General features: G+C 33.6%; 1 protein-coding gene across 6 annotated transcripts in view; it reads left to right on the forward strand.

The window, feature by feature from the left end:
- The window catches only part of gria4a (glutamate receptor, ionotropic, AMPA 4a), an 85,592-nt gene that overhangs the window by 36,501 nt on the left and 22,583 nt on the right, over positions 1 to 26,508 (forward strand). For 5 of the 6 annotated variants that reach the window (XR_009426504.1, XM_059533950.1, XM_059533948.1 and 2 more), the window contains exons 5-11: positions 2,576 to 2,629; positions 3,800 to 3,958; positions 6,646 to 6,813; positions 8,400 to 8,504; positions 8,631 to 8,738; positions 15,333 to 15,539; positions 20,033 to 20,406. Coding sequence is in view for 5 of the 6 variants with exons in the window: in XM_059533950.1 (XP_059389933.1) it covers positions 2,576 to 2,629; positions 3,800 to 3,958; positions 6,646 to 6,813; positions 8,400 to 8,504; positions 8,631 to 8,738; positions 15,333 to 15,539; positions 20,033 to 20,406 (1,175 nt within the window). In the remaining variant the exon portion in view is untranslated. Of the gene's footprint in view, positions 1 to 2,575; positions 2,630 to 3,799; positions 3,959 to 6,645; positions 6,814 to 8,399; positions 8,505 to 8,630; positions 8,739 to 10,558; positions 10,682 to 15,332; positions 15,540 to 20,032; positions 20,407 to 26,508 lie in introns of those variants that run through there. The other variant, XM_059533953.1, reaches the window with a different exon arrangement.

The following is a 26,508-nucleotide window of genomic DNA, read 5'->3' on the forward strand; positions in this document are numbered from 1 at the left end:
TACAATTATTATTATTTAATATAAAATAATTAAAGTAATACGCATTTTATATTAAAATTTATTAAGTGCATAAATATATACATTTATTCTAAAATATTTAATTTATTTTAATATAACAATTAATTTAATATAATCTTAATTTATTATTCACTAAAAATTTTAATTTAATAAAACTTTTTTTTAAATTAATTTATTAATTTTATTAACTTTTATTATTAAACATCTCTGCCATTACTGACATTTTAAAATGTATTGTAATAAAAACAGATATTTTTTATATTGTAATAATATTCCACAATATTTTATTTATATGTTAAATGTATTTAAAAATGATATATTTATTATAAAACTATATAAAGCTCTGTGAGCCCTTTGAGACATTTTCATAAGTGACTTTGAGCATATTCTATAATATTAAAAACATATTTTAAAAATACTTTAAAAATATTTTTAAGAATTATAAAAAATTATATAGTACTATAAGTGTTTTGAATAGTTTAGCTTACTGGCTGATCTTACTGACTACAATGTTTACATTTTTTTTTTATAAATAATTATATTTAAATGTTTTAAATATTCAAAAATTTATATTTCGAGAAAAAATGGAGTCATTTTGACTGACTTTGAAAATATATTCTATACTAATATACAAAATATGTATAATATTATAAAATATTATATATGATTAAATAAATGCAGCCTTAGTGAGCACAAGAGACTTCTTTCAAAATCATACAGATATTTATTATTAATTTATTATAATTATATAATACTGTAATTACAGTAAGAATTATTTTAATACTAAAATTTATACATGTGTATATCGATTTATTTATTTTTATATATACTTTATTTTAATGTAATTCTTTTAATATACTTTTAAATTTTATCGTAATAAAAAATGATTAATTTTATTAATTTGTATACACAGAAATCAAAGGAATACATAACATTAACATTAATTGCAATATAAATTTTCAATTGTTATGATATTTCTCAATTTAACTTTTTTATTGTAGTTTTAAAACTTCTTTCAAAAATGTTTTAAAAAAACAAACGTTGGAACGCTAGTGTACATTAAACGGTTCAAATGTGTAACAGCTCCATGGTTCTCGCGCGGTAATGATGTTCAACACGAGCAGCAGAAGGAGTCACAGCTCAGCTCTCAGGACGTCTGATCTATGAACTCTGCGATTGAGGGGCGTGTTTGATTATTACATGGTCTGTCTGTTCCTCAGGCAGACCTCTGAGGTGCCCATCTATCAGCCTGACAGCAGACTTGGCAAACACTCACACACACACACTGTCTCGCAGTTGGACATAGTTAGGTACAACATCAACAGAATGTTCTCTCTACATGCTCTGCCAGAATGTTTCTCGAGCAGATGTGATCTTACACCGATACCAGTTACACACTAGACAAATCTCAAATACAGTATTTGAGAAAGACTATTTAATTAAAGGAATAGTCCAAAAAAAAGCCCATACAAGATTAGGATGAGTTTGTAGCATTGCATCAGTGTCTCATCAATGGATGCTCTGCAGTGAATGGGTGCCGTCAGAATGAGAGTCCAAACCGCATATATTAAACATCACAATAATCCACAGCACTCCAGTCCATCAGTTCACATCTGGAGAAATCAAAAGATGAAACAAAACCCAGCATTAAGGTGTTTTTGAGTCCATAATCCATACTAATTCTTCCTCCAGTGAAAACGTCATCTGAATCAGGAGAGAAATCTGCACCGTTTACAATCCAAAACAGCTCTAAACAAATAAGTGGCTGGATTTTGAAGTGAGAGACAACAGGAGATTAATTTTTTCACTGGAGGAAACGTTATTATGGATTATGAAGTCATGTTTTTGCCAGAAGCAATGGTTTGAAGTTAAAAGCATCTTAATGCTGGATTTGTTGTCTTCTCCAGATGTTAACTGATGAACTGGAGTGCTGTGGATTTTTTTTTAGGTGTTTGGACTCTCATTCTGACGGCACCCATTCACTGCAGAGCATCCATTTGATGAGACACTGATGCAATGCTACATTTCTAACTTTTTGTGTTTTTTTTACTTCAAAATGTTTCTTCTGGCTGGTCCATAATCCATAATTACACTTCCTCCAGTGAAAAAGTCCTCTTCGATGCGATGAAAGCGTTCTTTTTTTCACGAATGACCTGTTTTTGATTCTGCAATTTGAGCTGAGATTACAGAATCATGGGTAATGTAGTCTATTACCAGGAATTATTTACAAATATAAGTAAAAACAAATGCAGGCTGATGGCTTCATTAAAAGCATTTACCATTGATTAACAACCTCAAATTTTATATTTCATTTTAATTCTACTTACATTCAAATTTTAACTGCAATTCTGCATCCTATTTACCACATTAATACAAATGCAATGAAATTGAAATGCACACAATGTATTGGTACATAAACTCTATTTATATGTAAAAATACTTTCCCAAGAATATATGAATACATCTGTAGGCTGTATTGCTGAAGCGTGTAATAAAACAATCTTTGTGGTACTGTATTTCCAGCCACTCATTCCTTGTATTTCTGTCTTTCTCTCAGATTGTGAGTGTGGGCAAACATGTGAAAGGATATCACTACATCGTCGCTAACCTGGTGAGTGCTGGCGCGGGTTTATACAGTGACGGAGCGCTGGAGGAAATGAACAAATATAGAGGACAGCGTGTCCTCTGGCTGTAATTCTGTGACTGAGCTTCACTTTCCTGAAGAAAACCAGAACGCAGTATTACATTTTGGCATCTAACTCACATCGTTTGTGAAGGATTCCTTAAATCATGTGCACTAGTGCTTTACTGCGTGATCATATGCACCATTTTCACCTTCTGGACGATAAAGCAGATTTAAAATCACACAGAGATTTGAGGATTCAGGACTTTTTTTTTTTGCTTATTATGAAACCACCACCATTGAGTTTTAAAAGCACCAAGTAAATTTAAATTCTAATTATAAAACAATCATATTCAAAAATTACATTTAATATAAAAAATAACTATAAGAATTATTTTTAATTTTAAAATGTATTTCCTAAATGTATAACTAAAATGAAATAATTAATTGACCTCAGTGACACCCAAGAAGACATTAGCAAATGTAAACATGTACAAATCTCTTTTAAATAACTTAATATAATTTTCAATGTACTTGTATCTTTTTCTAATTAATTAAAATAATATAATTTTTTAATTTATTATAATATATTTCATATAATGTAAGGAATTTTAACTATTTGTTTTATAAAATGTAATTGTAAGAATCTTTCTCTAATTACATTAAAAAAAAAATATATATATATATATATATATATATATTTTTTTTAATGTAATTAGAAAATAAAAATAAAATAACACAACAAATTAAACATCACTAACATCATCTTAGCAACAATAAATCAATGCCAACGCCATAAATCTTTTAAAAAGCCACCCAAAACACCCTAGCAACAACTCAATCTGGATGATTAATTTTCTCTGAACTGGTAGTTAGTCTCAAGAAATTTGCCGTCTTGTTTAGTTTTGGAGACTCTGACTATGATTGACTGCTGAACCTGAACTTTGTTACGTGTGATTTATCATTGCTTATTTTGTGCTGTGCCTTGACGCATTCTGCGTGGACATTTATTAGCGTCAGCATCTGGGATATTATGAATTGTTATAACTCACTCCACCTCACATTCATTCAATCAATCTCTCTTTTTCCACCTTTTTTATCTTTTCAATGAATCGGCTGCGTTCGCTCTCACTCTGCTCTCTGTCTTTTTCCCGTCAGGGATTTAAAGACATTTCTCTTGAGAGGTTTATGCACGGCGGGGCAAACGTCACTGGTTTCCAGTTGGTGGATTTCAGCAAACCAATGGTGATTAAACTAATGCAGCGCTGGAACAAACTAGACCAGAGGGAGTATCCAGGATCTGAGAGCCCACCCAGGGTACGCAAATACATTGACAACATAATTAAACACAAATGCAAACACCAATAAACCAGAATAACAAACACTGTGAACATTTCTTTGCACACGCTTTATTTCTGCATTGTTTCAGCACCCAGTTCACTAAATTGTCTCAGAGATCTGAACTAAACACCATTGAATCCATCAGCGGAATAATTCCTTATCTACTCAAACAGCGTGCTTCGAACCCCTCGAGCAAATAGAAGTTGGTTTAAATCAGGGCAAATCTCTGATAATCCTGTCGGACGCATGTGGCAGAGATCCAGTCACAGATGTTCAGCCAATCAAACTGTGACAGGACACATTTTTCGTCAAGCTTTAGCCAATGAGATTCAGCGAGCAGCTGCCCAGGCAATACGTGAGTCAATTAAGCCATGACAGACCACAGCCGGAGCCAGGTTTAACCTGTCTGTTGGGGAACATGTGAAATATAGGGCCCTATCTTGCACCCAGCGCAATTGACTTTGTACACCGACGCATGTGTCATTCCTGTTTTGCACCCGCGCAAAGCGCGCTTTTCCCTGCACAGAAGCACGTCGCTAAACTAGTGAATGAACTTGCGCTCCCTGGGCGGTTCAGCGCAAAAAAGGAAGCGTGTTCCGGCGCAAACAATCCCAGGTGCTATTTTGCTGTTCCATTAAACAATTGCGCCACTGACCAGAAAAAAACTAGTCTAAAGTCAGTGGCGCGTTGCGCGTTGTTCATTATGCTATTTTAAGGGCGCATGCTTGACCATAACATATAGCGTGCACAACGCGCATACACTTTGCTCATGTAATCTACACAGATGCAACAGTTATTTTTGCAAATCATAAATTGTTACAATAAAAAAAGATTAACACATGAGATGACGGAAATCATTGTGGTGTGCCACGAAGATGTGAAAAAATAGGCATAAATCTAGCTTACAAATTATTCAGGCTAATTGTAGTAATTAAGGATCAGACCTGTTTGCCCAATAGTGGCAAGACATATAAGGACATCTGACAAATTGGTTTGTCTGTCAAGAACCAGGAAAAAAAAATCGACTCCATAATGGAACTTGCGCACCTGCTTTTAAAGGGAATGTTGGATGACGCTCTGATTGGTTTATTTCACGTTACGCCCAAACCACACCTATGAATAATGAAGCTACTTCAGACCAACCCAATCTAGATTTGCGCCGGGCGCAAGAGCCATTTACCCCGCCGGGAAAATAGCAACAGCGCCGAGGCCCGCCCACAAAGTTACTTGCGCTTCGCGCTTTGACACTTGCATTTCAGATCGTTAAAATAGGGCCCATAGTCTTAATACAAGTAAATAAATGTTGTGTTTTGAAGACTGTGATACCATTTTAGTTTTCCAAAAGACAAATTCACATTCAGGGGCACAATTTCAATGTATCCAACAATGTGCTTTTCTTTTATAAAGGGATTTAATGAAAGCAAAAACTAAATGTACTACAAGTATATTTAGTACATAAATATATTTATAAATATATTAAAAGTAAAAAAATAAATTCCTGTTTTGCCACCCCCAAATTGAAGACTTTTAAAAACATTAAGATGCTTGTTATAACATTTAAGATATATTTTTAAACTCATAAAACAGATTTACTTTTTTTCTTTTTTTGATTTTAAGGACCCTCAGGGCCTTTTGTTATTCACACATATGCTACTTAATCCATTTTACATTTGCACACATCTATTCTTAGTCTCAAACACAAGTGAATTGCTTGCACAGTACCACACAAAACGTATTACAGTTCTTTGTACTAGAAAGGAAGAAAAATAAACTCATTAAGATGGTTTTATTCTGCATAACCTCACCTCATTTTGCGGTCCTCAGCTCAAAACCTTGCTTTTCTCCTCTGTTGATAACGTGGAGCTCCTTCTCTACTCCCATTGATTAGTACTTCCATCCTGCAGTCCCTACTATAAATTATCAGAGGAACATCAGACCAATCTTTACAGGTTCATTAGAGATCACTTTATAGGCAAGATCCTTGACTTCATCTCTTGCTTGCTCTAGATTTTCTGCATCTCACTCGCTGAGTCCCCCCTTTAATGATTGTTGTTTGCTTCTGTCTTTCCCTCAATGTTAATTGGATGTTATTATGCCTCTGCCAGAACCATAAATCTTCGACTGGTCAAATTTATTCATAACGAATGGTGTCTGTGCAGATCCAGCCACTGAGACTTGTTCTTTCTTATTGGGGTGATATACTCATGCAAATAGTTTGTATGTTTTTGTATTTGTTTATGGAAATAACAACAGATGAACATCCATTTTTATTTCTGGTGCAGTTAAGCTTTTTTATTTTACCGCTAGTGGTACCTCATAAAGAGAAAAACAATGCACTGTTTTCCCCAGCAATCTCTATGGATCTTTACTGCTCTGTAGCAGCAGTCTGTACTCCTATACAGTTAAATAGCTTTTCCAGTAACAAGTAGTGGTGGTGCTACATTGCAGTTTTATGTCACATTGCATTACGTACACAGCCTTACAAGCAAGCCGGCAGAGGCAATAATCAATGCACTCACCTAGATTGCCCTCTCTGTTGCATTTACATCTACTTCAGGCACTAGGACAGCTCTGCATTATAATTGATATGTGATTATAAACAAGACACATGGGTAATGTAGTGTGAATGAAGTAAAGACACAATATTCCTTTTACCTCCTCAGTACACATCATCATTGACGTATGATGGTGTGCTAGTGATGGCAGAGGCGTTTCGCAATCTGCGTAGACAGAAGATCGACATCTCTCGCAGAGGTAACGCTGGAGACTGTCTGGCAAACCCGGCTGCTCCTTGGAACCAAGGTATCGACATGGAACGAACTCTGAAACAGGTGAGAGCATGTGGGATTGTGCAAGACTGGATAGGATGTTATCTAAAAAATGGAAACGACAAGTAACAATGGGCAGGAAACTGTGGGACAGGTGGGAATGGGCGAGACTCTGTACAACAGGTGGAAATAAGCGGGACTCTGTGAGACAAGTGGGAATAGGCTGGACTCTGTACGACAGGTTGGAATGGGCTGGACTTAGTGAGACAGGTGGGAATGGGCTGGACTCTGTATGACAGGTGGCAATGGGCGGGACTACGCAAGAAAAGTGGGAATGGGCTGGACTCTGTACTACAGGTGGGAATGGGCAGGACTCTGTAAAACGGGTGGGAATGGGCTGGAATCTGTGAGAAAGGTGGGAATGGGCTGGACTCTGTACGACAGGTGGGAATGGGCGGGACTCTGTAAGACGAGTGTGAATGGGCTGGATTCTGTACGACAGGGGAAAATGGGCTGTACACTGTACGACAGGTGGGAATGGGCTGGACTCTGTACGACAGGTGGGAATGGGCAGGACTCTGTTCGACAGGTGGGAATGGGCTGGACTCTGTACGACAGGTGGGAATGGGCTGGACTTTGTACGACAGGTGGGAATGGGCTGGACTCTGTACGACAGGTGGCAATGGGCTGGACTCTGTACGACAGGTGGCAATGGGCGGGACTATGCGAGAAAAGTGGGAATGGGCTGGACTCTGTACTACAGGTGGGAATGGGCGGGACTTTGTGAGACAGGTGGGAATGGGCTGGACTCTGTGAGAGAGGTGAGAATGGATGGGAATCTGTATGACACATGGGAAAGGCTAGGATTCTGTACAACATCTGGTAATGGGTGGGACTCTGTACGACAAATGGGAATGGGCTGGACCCCGTACAACAGGTGGTAATGGGCAGGACTTTGTTTGACAGGTGGGAATGGGCGGGACTCTGTACGATGCAATCTGTATTACAAAATGTTGAAGCATTACCTGAAAGGTGATTGTCGGTGGAACTGAAAGAGAGGTGAGACTGGGTGAGATGCTCTCTGACAGGTAAGTTTGGACAGGGCTTCGCATGACAAGTAGGAGTGGGCAGAACTGTTGTCTGGACACATCCTGAAAGTGAGAATGGGCGAGACTCTTTATAACAGGTGGAAGTGGGCAGGATGCTGTCTAACAGATAAGAGTTGGCATGCCTCTAAATGGCGGTACACAGTCTGAAAGTGACAGTGGGTGGGACTGTGAACAGCTGCTGGGATTGGGCAGGACACTGTCTGAAAGGTGAGAATGGGCAGGACTGTACAACAGATGGGAGTGGATTTGATACTATTTGACAGGTAAGAATGGGCAGAGCTCTATACTTGAGGTGGGAGTGGGCTGGACACTGTCTGAAACGTGAGAGTGTGCAGGACTCAAGGGGGGTTCGGACAATGCAGGATACAAAGGACACATAAACTTGCTATCAAATCTGACTAGTTTGAACTCATCTTAAAAGTTGAATCCACTCATCAAACTAAAATGTAGCTAATAATGATAACTTTCTTCCATTTTTATCAAAAGTGATGCGTGTTCTGTCTTACCAATACTTCCTTGTGTATGTGTGTGTGTGTAAAGGTGAGAATCCAGGGTCTCACTGGGAATATCCAGTTTGACCATTATGGAAGAAGAGTCAACTACACCATGGATGTCTTTGAGCTAAAGAGTAACGGCCCCCGCAAGGTCAGACACACAACACAATTTCATACATTTAAACACACACAAGCATCCATTTATACAGATACACACTGTAATTTTACCCAGATGCCCGCACACAGGATTGATCACCCTATCATCTATCATCTGCAGATCGGTTACTGGAACGACCTGGATAAATTGGTTCTGGTACAGAATGAGCTTTCCATGGGAAATGACTCCACTATGGAGAACAGAACGGTTATCGTCACTACTATAATGGTAATGTACACGCAACAGTCTTAATGTACACATCCGCAGTCTTACACACATAGTGCCATCTAGAGTGAGCAAGATATCAGTTAGATATACTTGATTAAAACTCACTTGCATTGCTCTCAACTGTTTTAGTGAGAGAAACAAGGAAAGAAAGTGAGCCAGTAGAAGCAAGAGAGAGGGAGTGCTGACTGTGCATTAATTCATTTATCATGTTAATGTCATCAGTTTAGCCATAGATAAGAGAATAAGAGGGTTATACTGAAGAGAAAAAGTTTGCATATGCATTTGAGGTTGATGTTTAAATTTCCCTTAAAATGCACCACAGTAACCATCGTTTTCAACAAATCACAATCGTTATAGCAGTCATTGTTAAGGTGCCGTCCCACTAGCTGACTCAATTTGAGTCTGGTCAGGGGTGTCAAACCTACCAACTGTTTATGTCAAAAAGTCGTAGGTCTGTCACAGTCAGCAATTAAAAATGGATGAGATGACAGGCTGAAAGATTGTCTGTGACATTTCGATCCCATTCTGTCACGAACTGCTGAAATAAGAACAGGAGCACCATGCAAGCAATTATAATAGGCTGACTTAAATTATACAAGTGTACAGCTATGCTATATGACTTTACATTCGTTGTAAGTTCTTTAGCCAGAGAACATTTACATATACATGAATGCATTTGGTAGGTGCTTTAATCCAAAGTAAATTACACTGCATTCATGCGTTCCCTGGGAATGCAACCCATAACGTCATGTTCTACTATTTAAACTGCTGTACATGAATGCCATATTAAACACAGAAGAAGCTGAGAAGAAGCTCAAAGGCCATGAGAGCCGCCCACTTACTGGCTCAGGCTATTTCAAACTTGCTAAAAGATGCATTTCTGTTTGGGGTGTTAACAAAAGCATTGAGTCACTATCTGACCTCTGATTCTCCAACAGCTCACAGCTGAAAATCGATTAGCAGGACATCAGCATTAAAGACCTAAAGATTCAGAACCTATTAGGAATTACAATTAGACAAGCTCCAAGGGTTCATATTTTAGAAAATATGCATCGCATCTGAACTAATCAGTTTATCAGTTATCAGTTTTTAATTTTTTAAAACATCTTTAGATTTGAAAATATCAACATTAGAATTAAGATAATATTATGGAAACCTGTTTCTGCCTTTTATAGAATAAAATCTCTGATTATGTTATATAATCGCATTTATATCTTGTAATTCTGCAATGATATCTCATAATTCCGTATTTATATCTCACAATTCTGCTTTTATATCTCACAGTTCTACCTCTGCGAGTTATTTTTCGAATTGAGATATAAACTCAGAATTGCGAGGAAAAAGTCTGAATTGTGAGATTAAAAGGTCACAATTATTTATTTAATTAATTTGATTAGTATCCAACAGTGGAAAGATGCTTGCATAGAACATAAGATATAAAATTAAGGTTTACATTTTTTACTTTAATTTTGAAAATATCAACATTAGAATTAAAAGAACATAAAATAAAAGGAAAAAAAAAGCTGTATGAGAAGTGCTATAAAATAGCATTATATAAATATATACAGCCTGTCCTTCAAACCATGTTTGAAGTTTTTTTTTGTTTTCCATTATATTTTCTACTGTAACTTTCCTACAGTACCAATGGTATTTTGGTGGAAACTATGGTCAATGTGGTAAATTCTGTAAGGGGTTTAAACAGGGAAAGAGCGATAGAAAATTATACCTTAGCAGGCTCCTCCTCTCTCTTTCTTTCTCTCTCTCTCTCCCTCTCTCTCCTTCTCTGTCTCTCTTTTCTTTTCTGCCGTGCGCTTTTTAAGGCGATGGAGAATTTTACCTCTGCAGGATCATCATCGTTTCCATCACTTCTAAAGAATCCACTGTTCAGACACTGAGCAGAGAGAAGAGGACGAGACAACCGTGAGACACCAGAGTGTAATGATTCAGCTCTTTTCAGACACTCTTCAGCTGGGACTGCAGCGTTAAACGTTCACTAACATTCAGCTCACATACTTGAGGTGCAATGCCAAGGGTGTAAAAGGGTATTTTGTCAAAGGGTTTTTTGTTTTGTCATCTTGTGATTGCTCTATGAATTTACATGGCTGACATTTAAAGGCATCATGAAACTGAAACAAATGTGCCTGCTCTCATTGTGCAAAAATAGTTAAGTGCATGATAATCTAAAAAATGCTTTAAATCTTTGATCTTTAAATGTGAATTTATTCATCAGTTTTTTGCTACTGTAATATAAACAATGGCAATTGATACATACCAATATATATAATGATACACACACATATAATGTTGCCAGAAAAACAAAAACTGTTTTTAAAGCTTTAATCAAATCCTGTTGAATAAACTCAAGTTCCATCATTATTTCCCAGATACTATTTAGAAATATTTAATATTACAGCGGTTAAACATACACAAAATCTGTAAAATGTTAAAAACAAAAAGTGTTGCCACACTTCAATGCCTGTTATCTAAATATTACTATTTTTTAATCTTTCATCAGAATGTAATAACTTTATAATCTGCTGACGTAAACATGGACACATGGGTGGGAAACAATATATATTAACCAATAATATTATAGCAAACTCAAATTCAATTAAACAAAGAAAGATAAAATCACAATCTACATTTACAATATTCACTCTATAATTGAAGTTTGAGTTTTAAGACACAGTCTTGCTACGTCATATTATTGTGTTGCCTTTAAATGTCCTGAAATCCATCGGAGGATTGTGTTTCTTGAAGGTGTGATTATCTGAGATGCTGTTTTCTGTGTTTATGGAGGATGATCTCTATCATTCATGTGACCGTGAAATGATCCTCTAACAAATTAAACCCATATATTCATCAGGATCATGCATCATTCAAAACTGAATTGAGATTACATTATAATGTCCAATTCAATGCCTGAATTGCTCTAAACCTTCAAGCTTTGTGATACACCTTATATTATCTCCACACCAAACACAGTGTACAGGAAGCAGCTAGAAAAGGTCGACACGATGGCAGCTTCGCAAAATAGTCTTATTTATGCCTGGATACAGCGAATCATGGCCTTTACAAAGAATATAAAGACCTGGCCTCTCGTTTCTGATGTGTGTTATGCATCCTTGGTTACACACACAGTGGCTGTTGAAGTGTGTGTGTGTGTGTGTGTGTGTGTGTGTGTGTGTGTGTGTGTGTGCGATGTTGTACTTATGTGTTTAACTCTGCACCTGAAAAAAAGGAAATATGGATTCAAAACTTATTTATTTTCTTAATATGCATTAATACTGTATATAAAAATGTAATAATTTTCTCCAACCTTGCTTTCACTGTAACAAAAAATGTTACTAAAATTGAAGCCCTGTCATTAAAATGAATATTCCAGGTTATTAAAATCATTATTAACTCATCCACACATCACTCCAAACTATATGACTTTTAAATAAAACAAAACAAAACGAAGATATGTAGCGTCTATACGCATTCAACAAAAGTCATTTATAATATGCTTGTTTAATCTATAATGTGTTATGAGGGTTTTACCGTTTCAAAAAAATAGTTAAGTTTCAAATGCTGCCCATTTTCCTTCTATTCTTCATTGGTATTACTTTTACATATTTACTACTAAATATATAATTTAATAATAATAAAAATACAAGTATATTACTTGTAGTTTATTTTCCTCTATATATTTTCTATAATTTTTAAATAAAAATATATTAAAAAGAAAAACTACAAGTAAATTTAGTCTAAATACTTTTTGCTCAGTAAATGCAATAAAAAGAATTACAAGTACTTATATTTAAATCACTTATATAATAAAGGACAAAAAGTTATTTCCTAAATTAAACCATAAAAATGTGAAATTAAATAATTAAAAAATAAACTAAATAAAAAATCCTACTAAAAAATGTATTTTTTTGCCTTTATTTTGTGACTGACAATAGAGAACAAAATACAAGTACATTTACTCTAAACAGTTTCTGTTTCATAAATATACTTGTAATTTATTATAAATAAATCGTTTATACATTTAAAATAATATTTATGTTAAAGTCTGAATTTAGCTGAAATACTTTTTGTTCTATAAACAGTTAGTTGAAAAATAAATTACAAGTATATTTACTGAATGAATGTATATTTATTCTAAACACATTTTGTTGACTTCTACATAATGAGGGACGAAAATTAATTATTTCCGATATGAAATCATAAAATTTTTAAATAAAATAAATAATAAACAAATCTAAATAAAATCTAAATAAAACACCTAATTAAATTAAATACTTGATTTCTTAAAATATTTTTATTTTTAACAGAGAACCAAATACAAGTACATTTACTCTAAACACTTTCAGTTCCGTAAATATTCTTGTAATTTATTTTTAAATAAATTGTTTACATATTTGCTAGTAAAAATATAAAGTATTTATTTAAAAACTAGTCTAAATTAAATCTAAATACTTTTCAGTAAATATAATTAATTTAAGTATACTTAAAGTATATTTATTCTAAATACTAAATTAAAATTGTATTTAAAATAATAATAATAATAAATAATAATAATAGTAATAATAATAATAATAATAATAATAAATGTGAATAACATCCGAGAGCCATGAACCTGCAAAGGCGCTGTTAAATTATCGAAATGCTAATTTAAAAATCAAAGGTAAAAGGTCAAAAAAGTTTGTGAATGTGTGATGTGTAACTAATGCAGGCTTTCTAACCTCTTGCCAATACTTAGTGCAGTACTTTAATGTCAATTAATGTAAATATAAACGAATAAAATAAAATATGCATATAAATACAAATAATGACACATATGAAAAATAACACTCACCATTGGGTCCCATGCAGACGAACTTGACCTTCAGTCTCCTCAGTGTTTGCCTCTGGGCTCTCAGATTTCCCACAATCCACTGCAGAGTCACATTCCGCTCTGATATGAATCACAACCACATTAATTCATCATAAATTAAACATGAATATATCTGTTTACATTATGTCAGTAGAACAGACCATTTCATGTTGACTTTAAACCCGATGTTTTTAGTAACACATTGTGAGCACAAACAAACGGGTGACACCAGTAACACCAGTCTCATGCTAGTGTGTAAAATGTGTTGTAAGGTTTTATGGTTTCATAAAAAAAAAAAACATTATTTTCATCATTTATTTGCAGTGCTGCCTTCTGTGCTTTTAATGATCATATATGTATGTTTACTGGCAAATATATAAATAAATACAAATATTTAAATGCATCTAAATATACTTTTTGTTCAGTAAATACACTTGTAATTCATTTTTGAAAAAATTATTAATTTATACACTTACTATAGTAAATATATAAACAAAAATTAAAAGTATATTCACTCTAAACAAACTTTTCAGTATTTTTTATATTTTATATATTTACCCAAAACACTTTCGGTAAAATTATTTAATTATTTACTAATAATTGCATAAATAATTTATTTATAATTAAATCACAATAGTATTTCCTCTAAATGCACTTTTTTATTCAGTAAATACATTTTTATTTTTATTTATTTTTATATAAATTATTAACTTAATTTACTGGTAAATATATAAACTAATAATTTATTAAAATTATGTTACAAGTATATTCACTCAAAAAAATATATTTATTATATATTATATAAAATATTTATATACTTGTAAATATATATATATATATATATATATATATATATAAAATAATATATATATATATAAGAGAACTAGTAAATATATACATATATATAAATGGAAAAAAAAGTGCAATACTGTATCCTGTGTGGTGATATTTAATTCAGTTTCTCCATTTACAACCTCTAGAAATGTACAAAAGCTGTATATTTAATGTAGAATAATTGACTATCAAATTAATGTACTTTACACTGTCAAAATGCATTGTTGTTTGTCTGTCTAAATGATCCTTGCTTTAGTGTTTAGAATGACTTATCTTGTCAGAAATGATCTCTTGGTTATATTTTCATTACATGAACTTGTTTTTTTAATTCGACTCTAATGAAATCATTTGATTATAAGTGACCAGTTGATTAAAGTAAATTAATACTTGCGTTTTGCCTTCAATGATTGACATGTCAAATGTTTCAGACAGTCGTATACATGTGTGGAAATAAATGTTTTGATTTATGATGATAATCTTGTCGGTCAAACCTTTATTGGCTGCATTTCTAACGAGCATCACAAATACATATTGCATTCATTTATGGCTCATAAAAGAGTGTCCTACACAGTTATGTTTGCGGTCAGATCCTGTGCAGCCCTGATAACTCATGAGTTACTATAGGAAAATAAATAACTTGAAAACCATCTATACTGGTGCTTTAAAGGACCTAATAACCAAAAAGCTGATCTGAAATACTTTTATAAGATCTGTAAGATCTCCACAGAACCAGTAAATCCAAAAATGGTTATTGATAAGAAGTTAGTCTTCCAAAGAACTTTTATTTTGAAATTTGTAATTAATAATACAGTTTAATTTTGAGGTCAGCTTGACCATCCCTGCCCACCTCTGTCTCTCTCTCTCTCTCTCTCTCTCTCTGTGTGTGTGTGTGTGTTTAGGAAGGACCGTACGTGATGTTGAAGAAGAACTGGGAGATGTACGAAGGAAATGATCAGTTCGAAGGATACTGTGTGGATCTGGCGTCCGAGATCGCCAAGCACATCGGCATCAAGTACAAGATCTCCATCGTTCCTGACGGGAAATACGGAGCCAGAGATCCAGAGACCAAGATCTGGAATGGCATGGTTGGGGAGCTGGTGTACGGGGTGAGATACATACATATATATATATATATATATATATACAAGGTCTTTTGTATTTACATTTTTACAGACATTTCTCATTGTTTTTATCATGAATGTTACCTTTTTCATGCACATCACTTTATTAATGCATGTGCATCAGATAGAAGAGCCTGAAAAAATATATTTCCAACATGAATTGAGCTAAAGAAGCAAATTTTATCATCCTACTGTTGTTTAATTTTGCTTTATATAATAAAATGTTAAATAAAAGCTTAAAAAAGAAAGAAAAGAAAAGAGAAAAAAATTGTAAATATATAAAAATGTATATTTTAATATGTATATATATATATATATATATATATATATATATATATATATATATATATATATATATATATATATATATATATATATATATATATATATATATATATATATATATATATAATATAATATATAGATTCATATATTATTATTAACTAACATTAACAAAGATTAATAAATGCTGTCAAAGTATATTAAACAGTGATGTTATTGCTAACTAAAGCTAAAAGTATTGCATTTTGTTTTCGGTAAAGGCTGAAATAAAAAAATATATATATAAAAAAAATAATAATAAAAAAGATGAAAGTTTAAAAACATTAAACAAAAAATGACCTTGGTTGGGAGCTAACTGTAATAAATATATTTATTCTAAAGTACTTAAATTACTTGAAAATGAAAACTATATAGAAATATATATAATAAAAATAAGAATGGCAAAAACACAAAATTACTAATACTTTAAATTTAAAATAAAAACAAAATATAAAAATAAAAACGTGTTCAAATTCTTAATAAAAAACTATAATATTTGCATTTCTAATTTTCCTCCAATAAGACAAGACACATCGGAAAAAAATATAACAAATAAAAAATTTGAGAAAGAAATTGATTTCCATAAACCAACAGCAAAATCTCTCATTTCAGTCTGTTAATGTTTGTCCAGATGAGTTGGTCTTGTGTGTTTGGGTCAGATTCGTACAGCCAGAGCTCAAGGCCTTTTCTCTTTCATCATTCAGCGTGCAAGTACATAAAATCAGGCTCTCTGACATCTCGCTGCGACTCCGACAGCGAAAGGCAAACGCTCCTGCTGACGAGTGTTAATGAGCTCGGGGAGAGCACAGATGCGCATCTTTCTGCCCCATTAAACACACTCATCCACCAACCTGCTCTCTGCTAATACACACTCCACAGGAGCGTCCCGCGCGTCAAAATGCCATTCAGAACCTCCACAGTGAGATTTAGAGGATTTATAAGCTTTCACGAGAGACCAGAGGGTGTTAAACAACCTTATTAGATTCTCTCTTGGTCAAGTGCTGCATCAAATATGTCTATACTAGACTAAATGACCAGTCTTTGAGGAAAAGTTCAGTCTAAAATGAATTTGATGAAAGTTTATGCCAACCAAGATTAAGATGAGTTTGTTTCTTCATCAGATTTGGAGAAATGTAGCATTGCATCAGTGTCTCATCAATGGATGCTCTGCAGTGAATGGGTGCCGTCAGAATGAGAGCTGATAAAAACATCACAATAATCCACAGCACTCCAGTCCATCAGTTAACATCTGGAGAAGACAAAAGCTGAAACAAATATTTGATACTACATACTGAGATTACATACAAAGACAGAGGAATGAGAAAGAAGGCATGATTGAAATAATTGTGTTTTTTTCTTTGGCTGTGCACACACACACACACACACACACACAGTGTAATAGGATTCAAACAAATGACTCTGAAGAGCTAATGAAGCGTCAGAGAAGTTAATGAATTTACACTGATTTAATGACTGGAAGGCAATAATTACGTATATTATGAATAAACTATTACTTTTTTATACATAAAACAAACCGATTTAACACTATAAATATTAATAATAAAATATTTTATTAAAATATTATAAAAAATATTATATTTAGAATTATATTTTATACATACAAATTTTCTTATAAATAAATATAAATTAAAATCTTCCGAAATTATATTTATATACAATATTTACATATAAACGTTAATATGAACAAGATAATAAAGCAAAATGTTTAATTCATTTTTATTATATAATACATAAAATATTGCAAAATATGATCTATATATAAAAGTTAATATAAAAATTATATTTATATTTATTCTAAAAATAAATAATAGAAATAAAATTTGAATTACTATATTAATAATATACTATATTACGTATGCATTTTAGTATTATTTTAGTACATAAAATATTCTTATGTTGTATTATAAAATACTAATGTAAATTAAAATGTTTCAAAATGATTTGATGTTTGCATATATATATACATATATATACACAAATTGTATAATATTATTATGTATAAACTATTACTTTATATTTAGAATGTATTCTAAAAATTTGTATAAATTCAAATGTTTCAAAATGTAAAAAAAAAAAATCCCATTGTTTTAATGTAATTTATTTTTATTTTTTTATTTTTTTTGTAAACAGCCTTGCAATATTGTCTTTTCTAACTATTTTCAAATATATATATATTTTTTTTTGCTTTGCACGACACTTAATCTCAAAGCTGCTGGGTTTGGATCAAGGCTTAAAACTTCTCATTGAAGAATGTATTGAAACGCAGCTGGGGAAAATAAATGGCACATGCATTTTCAGAATCAAGGCTGCTGAAAAAGCAAGTGCGCGCACACACCCACACACACTTATTCAATGGAGGATGTCACACACAACCAAATCGTTCATGCTTTTACAGGGCATGCGAATTCAGACATTACTCACGTGAAATTACATGGGCAAAATTTTCAGCCTGCAAAATTGCAGAAAACATTGACGAGGAGCTGCAGGGCTCCTCAAGGGATTATCACGGGGAATAAAACAGATGCTTCACAGCTTCACAGATTCTGAATCCGTTCTCTCACTAGCACGAACACAGGATCGCTTTCTCTACTGCCACAGGCCTCTAATTAAATCTAGCAGCGAAACAACTTCTTGTATTCCTACAGGAGGGACAAAAGATGGCCCACTTTCACTGTGACCTTTCACTGGTATTAAACCACTGAGCCGGTCTAAATATTACTATACTCAAGTCCCTCAGATGCCTGTTCACTGATAAAACCATTTCTATTCACAACTGCTTGAATCCTGGCGTTTTATTAACTTGGAGATGCTTTATATGTGATATAATAAAGGAGGTTCATTGCAATATTTTTACTCTATCATCTAAACCCTTTAAAGAAGGAGATGGTGGGAAGTAATGGGCTGTAAAAACATGCTTGGACACAGAACAGCAACTGGGGAGTTTTTCTTGTGAAATTGCACTATTGAAAGCACTTTACTATAATAACCCGTCTCTCCCGGCCTTAGAGTGGGTTTAACCAGGGATTCACCACAATACAGGGTTCTTGATGTTTTGGTGACCTTAAAAATGAATGGGTCAGACGGATGCAGAAATGAGTCACGGAGTCAGTGGGAATGTATTGAATGTATTGCTGTCATTTTTTCTACATAAAAGGGTCATATTCTACAATTTTAAAGCTTTTTGTCCATGTAAGGTCCAATTTAATTTTAAGGGTTCTTAAAATGTGTGATTTTTTAATAGAAATAAATACTTTTATGCAGGAAGGATGCATTAAATTGATCAAAGGTGACATTTATAATGTTACAAAAGATGACTATTTCAAATAAACGCTGTTCTTTTGAACTTTCCGTTCATCTGTGAATCCTGAAAAATAAAATATATCACCATTTCCACAAAAATATTGTGCGGCACAACTGTGTTCAACATTGATAATAATCAGAAATGTTTCTTGAGCAGTAAATCATCATATTTTCATGATTTCTGAAGATCATGTGACACTGAAGAATGGAGGAATGATGCTGAAAATACAGCTTTGATCAATGAAATAAATTACATTTTACTATATATTCATTATTTTAAATAGTAAAAGAATTGCATAATTTTTATTTTATTTTTCTACAAATAAATGCAGCCTTGATGAGCAGAAGAGTGGCTTTTAAAAAATGTAAACGTTTATTAAGGGATAGTTTAAACGGAAGTTAAAATACTGTCATTATTTACACACCCTTGTCTCTTTTCGAACCCGTATGGCTTTCTTTCTTCCATGGAAGATAAAAGAAGATGTTTTTTTTAATATGTACAATTAAAAGGCAATGGAGTCCAATGTTGTTCAGATCAGATTTTGTGTTCTGAAATGACATCAAAGCTGAAAAAACTACTCATTTTTTGCAGCTCTGTTTCAACACTCAATTCTTTGTATATTGAAATTGTGGAGTTTATTTCATGTTATTGTGCTTTTAGTGTTGTGTTTTATGTTTTGATACTGTTTTATTATGCGTTTGCTTATTGTACGGCACTTTGGTCAATTATCGGTTGTGTAAAAGTGCTCAATAAATACATACAAATATAGAAAGAACACATCAACTGACCATGAACATCACATTCTGGACCTCTGAATGTTTTCCTTCCTCCACAGAAAGCGGAAATCGCTGTGGCCCCTTTAACCATCACTCTGGTCCGGGAGGAGGTGATCGACTTCTCCAAGCCCTTCATGAGTCTGGGCATCTCCATCATGATCAAGAAGCCTCAGAAGTCCAAACCGGGCGTCTTCTCCTTCCTGGACCCGCTGGCCTACGAGATCTGGATGTGCATCGTGTTCGCCTACATCGGCGTGAGCGTGGTGCTCTTCCTGGTCAGCCGCTTCAGCCCGTACGAGTGGCACACCGAGGAGCCCGAGGAAGGCTCCGACGGTCCGCCCAGCGACCAGCCCCCCAACGAGTTCGGCATCTTCAACAGTCTCTGGTTCTCTCTGGGCGCCTTCATGCAGCAGGGCTGCGACTTCACACCCAGGTGAGAGCCACTAAAGCTGTGCAATTCATCAAAATAACTGCACTAAGACAAGGCTGCAGTGGAATTAAATACATATACAGTACAGACCAAAAGTTTGGAAACATTAATGTTTTTGAAAGAAGTTTCTTCTGCTCATCAAGCCTGCATTTATTTGATCAAAAATACAGAAAAAATGCAATATTGTGATATATTATTACAATTTAAAATAATTGTTTTTAAATTTATTATACTTTAAATGATTATTTATTTCTGTGATGCAAAGCTGAATTTTTAGGATCATTATCACATGATCCTTTAGAAATCATTCTAATATGATGATTCATTATCAAAGTTGGAAACAGTTCTGCTGCTTAATATTTTTTCAGAACATGTGATACTTTTTTAGGATACTTTGATGAATAAAAAGTAAAAAAAAAAAAAAAGAAGCTATGTTTTTAAAATATAAATATTTTGTAATAACAATATACACTACTGGTCAGTAATACGGGGTCAGTAATTTTTCTTTCTTTCTTTTTTTTAAATAAAATCAATACTTTTATTCAGCAAGGATGTGTTAAATTGATAAAAAGTGATAGTAAAGACAATATATTATTAGAATATATATTATTAGAATTTTTTTTTTTTGAATAAATGCAGTTCTTTTTAACCTTTTATTGATCAAATATATGAGACAGCAGAACTGTTTCAACACTCATAATAAATCAGAATATTAGGATGATTTCTAAATGATCATGTGATCGACTGATGTTACATGTGACACTGAAGGCTGGAGGAATAATGCAGAAAATTTAGCAGTGCATCAGAGGAATAAATTATTTTTTCAAAGTATATTCAAATAGAAAACTATTATTTTAAATTGTAATAATATTTCACAATATTACTGTTTTTTCTGTATTTTTGATCAAATAAATGCAGGCTTGATGAGCAGAAGAAACTTCTTTCAAAAACATTAGAAATAGTAATGTACTGTAACTGTACTGTATGTGCCACATTTTTAAGGGTGAAGCCCGGCGCTGTGTTCGTTTTAACACTGGTGTTTTCAGTGGGTTTTTTTTTTTTACATGAAATCATCAGTTTTGGTCACTTATAACATGCACTTTAATATGCAACATGTGCCAACAATTTCCCCAAACTTATGAACCTACTGTTATTAAAAAGAGAAGCTCAAAAGGACTCAGTCAGCGGTTTTCAGTCAAGCTTGATGCTATAATGTTAGTGGTACTATAAAACAAAATTATTATTGTAGTTGTTTTTTTTTCTGAAATACTCGATTTTTTATTTTACATGAAAATATAATTACAGTAGTAAAATTTCCGATTATGTTGCATATTTAAATTTTGTAATATAATATTACTTCTACAATTGAACAATAATAAGAATTAATAATAATAATAATAATAATGTTAACAATAATAATAATTATTATATTTGTAATAATTATAAATATTATGTTATAATAAATTATATTTGTTCCAATAATCTTCGCAAACTTAAACTGCGATTTTTTTCACAAAATATTCGCACAGTTCTGAGAAACAAAACTGCAAGAAAAACTGAATTGTGAGATATAAATGTGCAATTCTGGGAAAATTTGCAATTGTTTTATTTGTTTCTGCCACAGAATTTAATTTAAAACAGGGTAATTGCACTTTTTTAATCTCGCAATTCTGACTTTTTCTCAGAATTGCAAGTTTATATCTTGCAACTCTTAGTATTTTGCGATTTCCTTAGAATTATGAGATATAAACTCAGAATTGCAAAAAAAAAAAAGTAATAAATGTGAGAGAAAAAAAATCTGAATTGCAAAAAAAAAGTTTTGTGACATCAATTTAACAATACATTTTAATTTTAATTTTTTTATCCTGTGGTGTAAATTGTCTTCCATAAATACTTTCCAACTAAAATAATATTTTAATTTAATACTGAAATTTATCACATTATTACTAATAGTAATTTAATAATTAAATAATATAATTATTATATAATTCCTAATTTACTTTCTCACTTCGGGATCTTTTTTCCACCACAGCTGTCAGAAATCTCTCTCACAGGCTTGATCTTTATAACATCTCTATAACTCAATAATAAACACGCCAGATATTTCCTGGCCTAAAGCGTAAAGCGGGTCATTCCTGTGCTTTTGTCTGCGCTGACCGAAGGCTCCCCAGAAGCCCAGGCACAAAATTAAAGTTCGTCCAGGAAGAAACCGCAGGCTCACCGTCTCCACTTCCTTCAAGACAAACATTAAACTTTCATCCTTGCAGCTGCACGGCAGAAAATCACACTTTATTTTTAGAATATTTATAAGAATATAGCATTTTATTATTGATAGCCAGAGAATGTGGCACAATGAAAAATTGATGTTCGGGGTCCTGAGAAAGGCAGTGCCTCTGAACTGCACTAAATTACCAGAGTCTGTCCCAAAAAAACAAACAGAATGTTGATCTGCTGTAAGAAAGCTTTCACACTCTTCCTCATGAAACATTTACGCTGCCATATCATGCCTCGCTGTGTATTGTAACGCAGGACTTAAAGTTGTGTCTGTGAGCACGCAGCATTACACTAACTAAATTACATAGTTCTTACCAAACGCCAAGCATTTTTGAGCTGCAGAGCGCACACAGATGCGGTTCTGAGAGGTCAGAAGCGTTCAGGTTTTCAGAAACAGTGGCACTGGCATTAGCCTGGTCAGCAGCTCTGTGCATTAAAGGACATTACTGGTCCACACACACACACACACACACACACACACACACACACACACACACACACACACACACGCGCACACACACACACACACACACACAGACACAGACACTTCAGACTCTTCAATAGCTATTTCATCATTCTGCATTAAATTGCAAAGGATATAATGCACAGCAACGTCCATCACAATGCAGTGTGAATCTCTATATAATGCATCACATATACAGGAATATTTCTTCCAAATATCATGCGCCGCTGGCTGTATTATGATGATGTCAGAGCGTGTTGTTTCTGAACTGCAGCAGAGCTTTAGGACATGGCGTGTGATTCATGCGGCACACGCAGAGATCATTTCCTCTGAAAGGATTATTGCTCTTAATCCTGTGATGAACACTTTTATAATAGACTCCCAGTATTATGACTGCGAATGTTTGATTATGTCGTGCAGTGCCTGATGGCTTGTGTGTGTGTGTGTGTGTGTGTTTAGTATAACATTTAATATCTTTTCTAGTACACTTATTTTAATTTGTATAAACATACAAACTAGAACTAGTCAATTATGAGTGTCATGTTTCTTCATCAGATTTGGAGAAATGGAGCATTACATCATTTCCTGTTGTCTCTCGCTTCAAAATCCAGCCACAGATTTGTTTAGAGCTGTTTAAATGGTGCTTGATCTGTACAGATTTCTCTCCTGATTCAGACCAGAACACTTTTTTTACTGGAGGAAATGTTATTATGGATTATAGAAAAAGATTTAGTTATGGATTGTTTGATGGATTTGTTTCAGATTTTGTCTCCTCCAGATGTGAACTGATGGACTGGAGTAGTGTGGATTATTGTGATGTTTTTATCAGCTGTTTGGACTCTCATTCTGACGGCACCCATTCACTGCAGAGCATCCATTGATGAGACACTGATGCAATGCTACATTTCTCAAAATCTGATGAAGAAACAAAATCATTTACATGTTGGTAACCTGAGGGCGAGTACAATTTCAGCAAATTTTCATTTTTGGTGAACTATTCCTTTAACCGGAGAAGGTCGGCCACACATTAGCACAAAGGTTACACACCTGTCAAGATGCATCACACACACACACACACACACACACACACACACACACACACACACACACACACACACACACACACACACACACACACAGACACACACACACACGGATTGTTCTTCTGGTCACATCTCTCTCCTGCTTCCTAGTGTCTCGCTCTTTTGTTCCTTTTCATTTTCTTTTGTTCTCAGTCTCCTCCACTGTTATCAAACTCTCTGTTACAACACTTTCTCATTCTCTTTCTGCCGAGGCAGGATTGATATTAAAGTAGTGATTCCTGCACTGATGTTGAATCCACAGCATCACTACAAAAGAAATTATGTTTTACCCCGGTTGTGAATGTAAGATCGTGGTTTGAATTGAATTTGATGAGATAAAAAGACTGGGTCAGATCTGGTTGCGTGCAACAAACAAACAAACTGTTTCACAAAAAAGTGACTTATATATGAGCTACTTCTTTTAATGAATCGACCGCAAAACTACAGTTATCAGGTTTTAATCAGTCTAATAGTAGAGCAACATCATGTGTTTGATTCCCAGGCATTGAATGTCCGGATTAAAATTAAAAGGTGGTAAAAATGTATATAATATTTGCCTATTCACAGGTATTCATTTAAATAATTTAATGCATCAAAACACACAATAAACACCTAATTCATAATACTCTTTATCAATGTAAACATGCATGTTTAAATACTGCAGTGTATTTTATTAAACTAATAGTTCTAGATGCTGTTGGGACAATTTTAGCAATATTAAATACACAATATCATAAAAGCTAAATGATATAATGAATTGCATGCAATAGATAATATAATGTGAATATCTTTTAAAAGTGTATCTCAAATGTGTAAATGCACTGAATTAATTTAAGTCTGCACTATTTGTCTAGTGCTGTTAATGATGCAGATGTGGTACATTTTGTAGAAATTTCATTTAAAAGAAATATTTGTGTACATTTCTTTTCATGGCAGGAGTAATTAATATTAATTTTAATGGGGCTTAAATCCAATTATTACAGTGCTTTAAGAAACTAATAAACTGATGCATATTTTTCAGTCATGCATAAATTAACCGTGGGTTAGCAACAGGTAAAAAAATAAATAATTAAAATCATTAAATAATGAAAGTTTATTTTTTTAACTATTTGCTTCTATTTGATGTAGTTAAAAAGAACAGTTAAAATACGGCTAACTGTAACAAGCAATATTCAGTTAATTAAAATTAGATTATAACACCTGGATTGATTGATGATAAATATATAAACCTGGCTATTGTTTATTTAAAACATTCAGTTCATTAGTGCAACTACAGAAATCTGACGTTTAATTTATGTGTAACTGACAAACATGCATCACATTAAGTTAATTAGTTTATTTTAAAACTCTGCAATCCAAATGCATGGAAATTGTATATTAATCTTCAATTTAGGCCTAAATATATATTTTTAGTGCCAGATCGCACTAGTGAGCTGAAGATGATGGGAAACCACATCCCAATAAATCAGTCCAGCACAAATTTACTGTCTGCGTTTGCACCATAACTTGATTTGCAAAAGTTCCTTCAGTGATTCAGATCCTAAAACGATGCCATCAGTGGATTCAAGCCTAAATGTGATGCAAGAGTCAGTTTTATCAGAGCGAGATTAGAGTGCTGCTTTATAACCGCTGATGGCACACAGATAAACGCAATCACACACACACATCAAAAGGACCATCTTATCACCTCATCCACCATCCAAAGAGAGAGAGAGAGATTTGTCCTTTCCAGCCATGACTTTGATCTCTCTCATCAGTACATGTATTCTCGGAGGACATGACTCTTTAGATAGGGTCAATGTCTCTTCCCCGTCTCTGAAACCATGTGCTTCGGAACCATTGCATGTGTGTAGGACAAGACCCACCCACTTTTTTAAGACCAGTCATATTGGACCCACACACTTTCAACGTCTCTAATTCAGCGCATATGTCTGTTCACTTTTTAGAGCGCAGTCAGTCAAATCCATTCCACTTGGCTCATTCAGAGTCCATATAAATTAAAATCCACATACTGCCCATACTGACTTTGTCTTCATTGCAAAGAAATGAAGGTTTTTGAGGAAACATTCCAGGTTTTTTCTCCATATAATGGACTTCAGTGGGGATCAACGGGCTGAAGGTCCAGATTGCAGCTTCAGTGGAGCTTCAAAGAGCTCTACACGATCCCAGACGATGAATAAAGGTCTTTTCTAGAGAAACGATCTGTCATTTTCAAAAAAAAATAAATAAAATTGATATACTTTTTAACAACGAATGCACGTCTTGCACTAGCTCTATGATGCGCAT

The sequence above is a fragment of the Carassius carassius genome, chromosome 41 (assembly GCF_963082965.1).
Source record: "Carassius carassius chromosome 41, fCarCar2.1, whole genome shotgun sequence".
NCBI classification, from domain to species: Eukaryota; Metazoa; Chordata; class Actinopteri; order Cypriniformes; family Cyprinidae; genus Carassius; species Carassius carassius.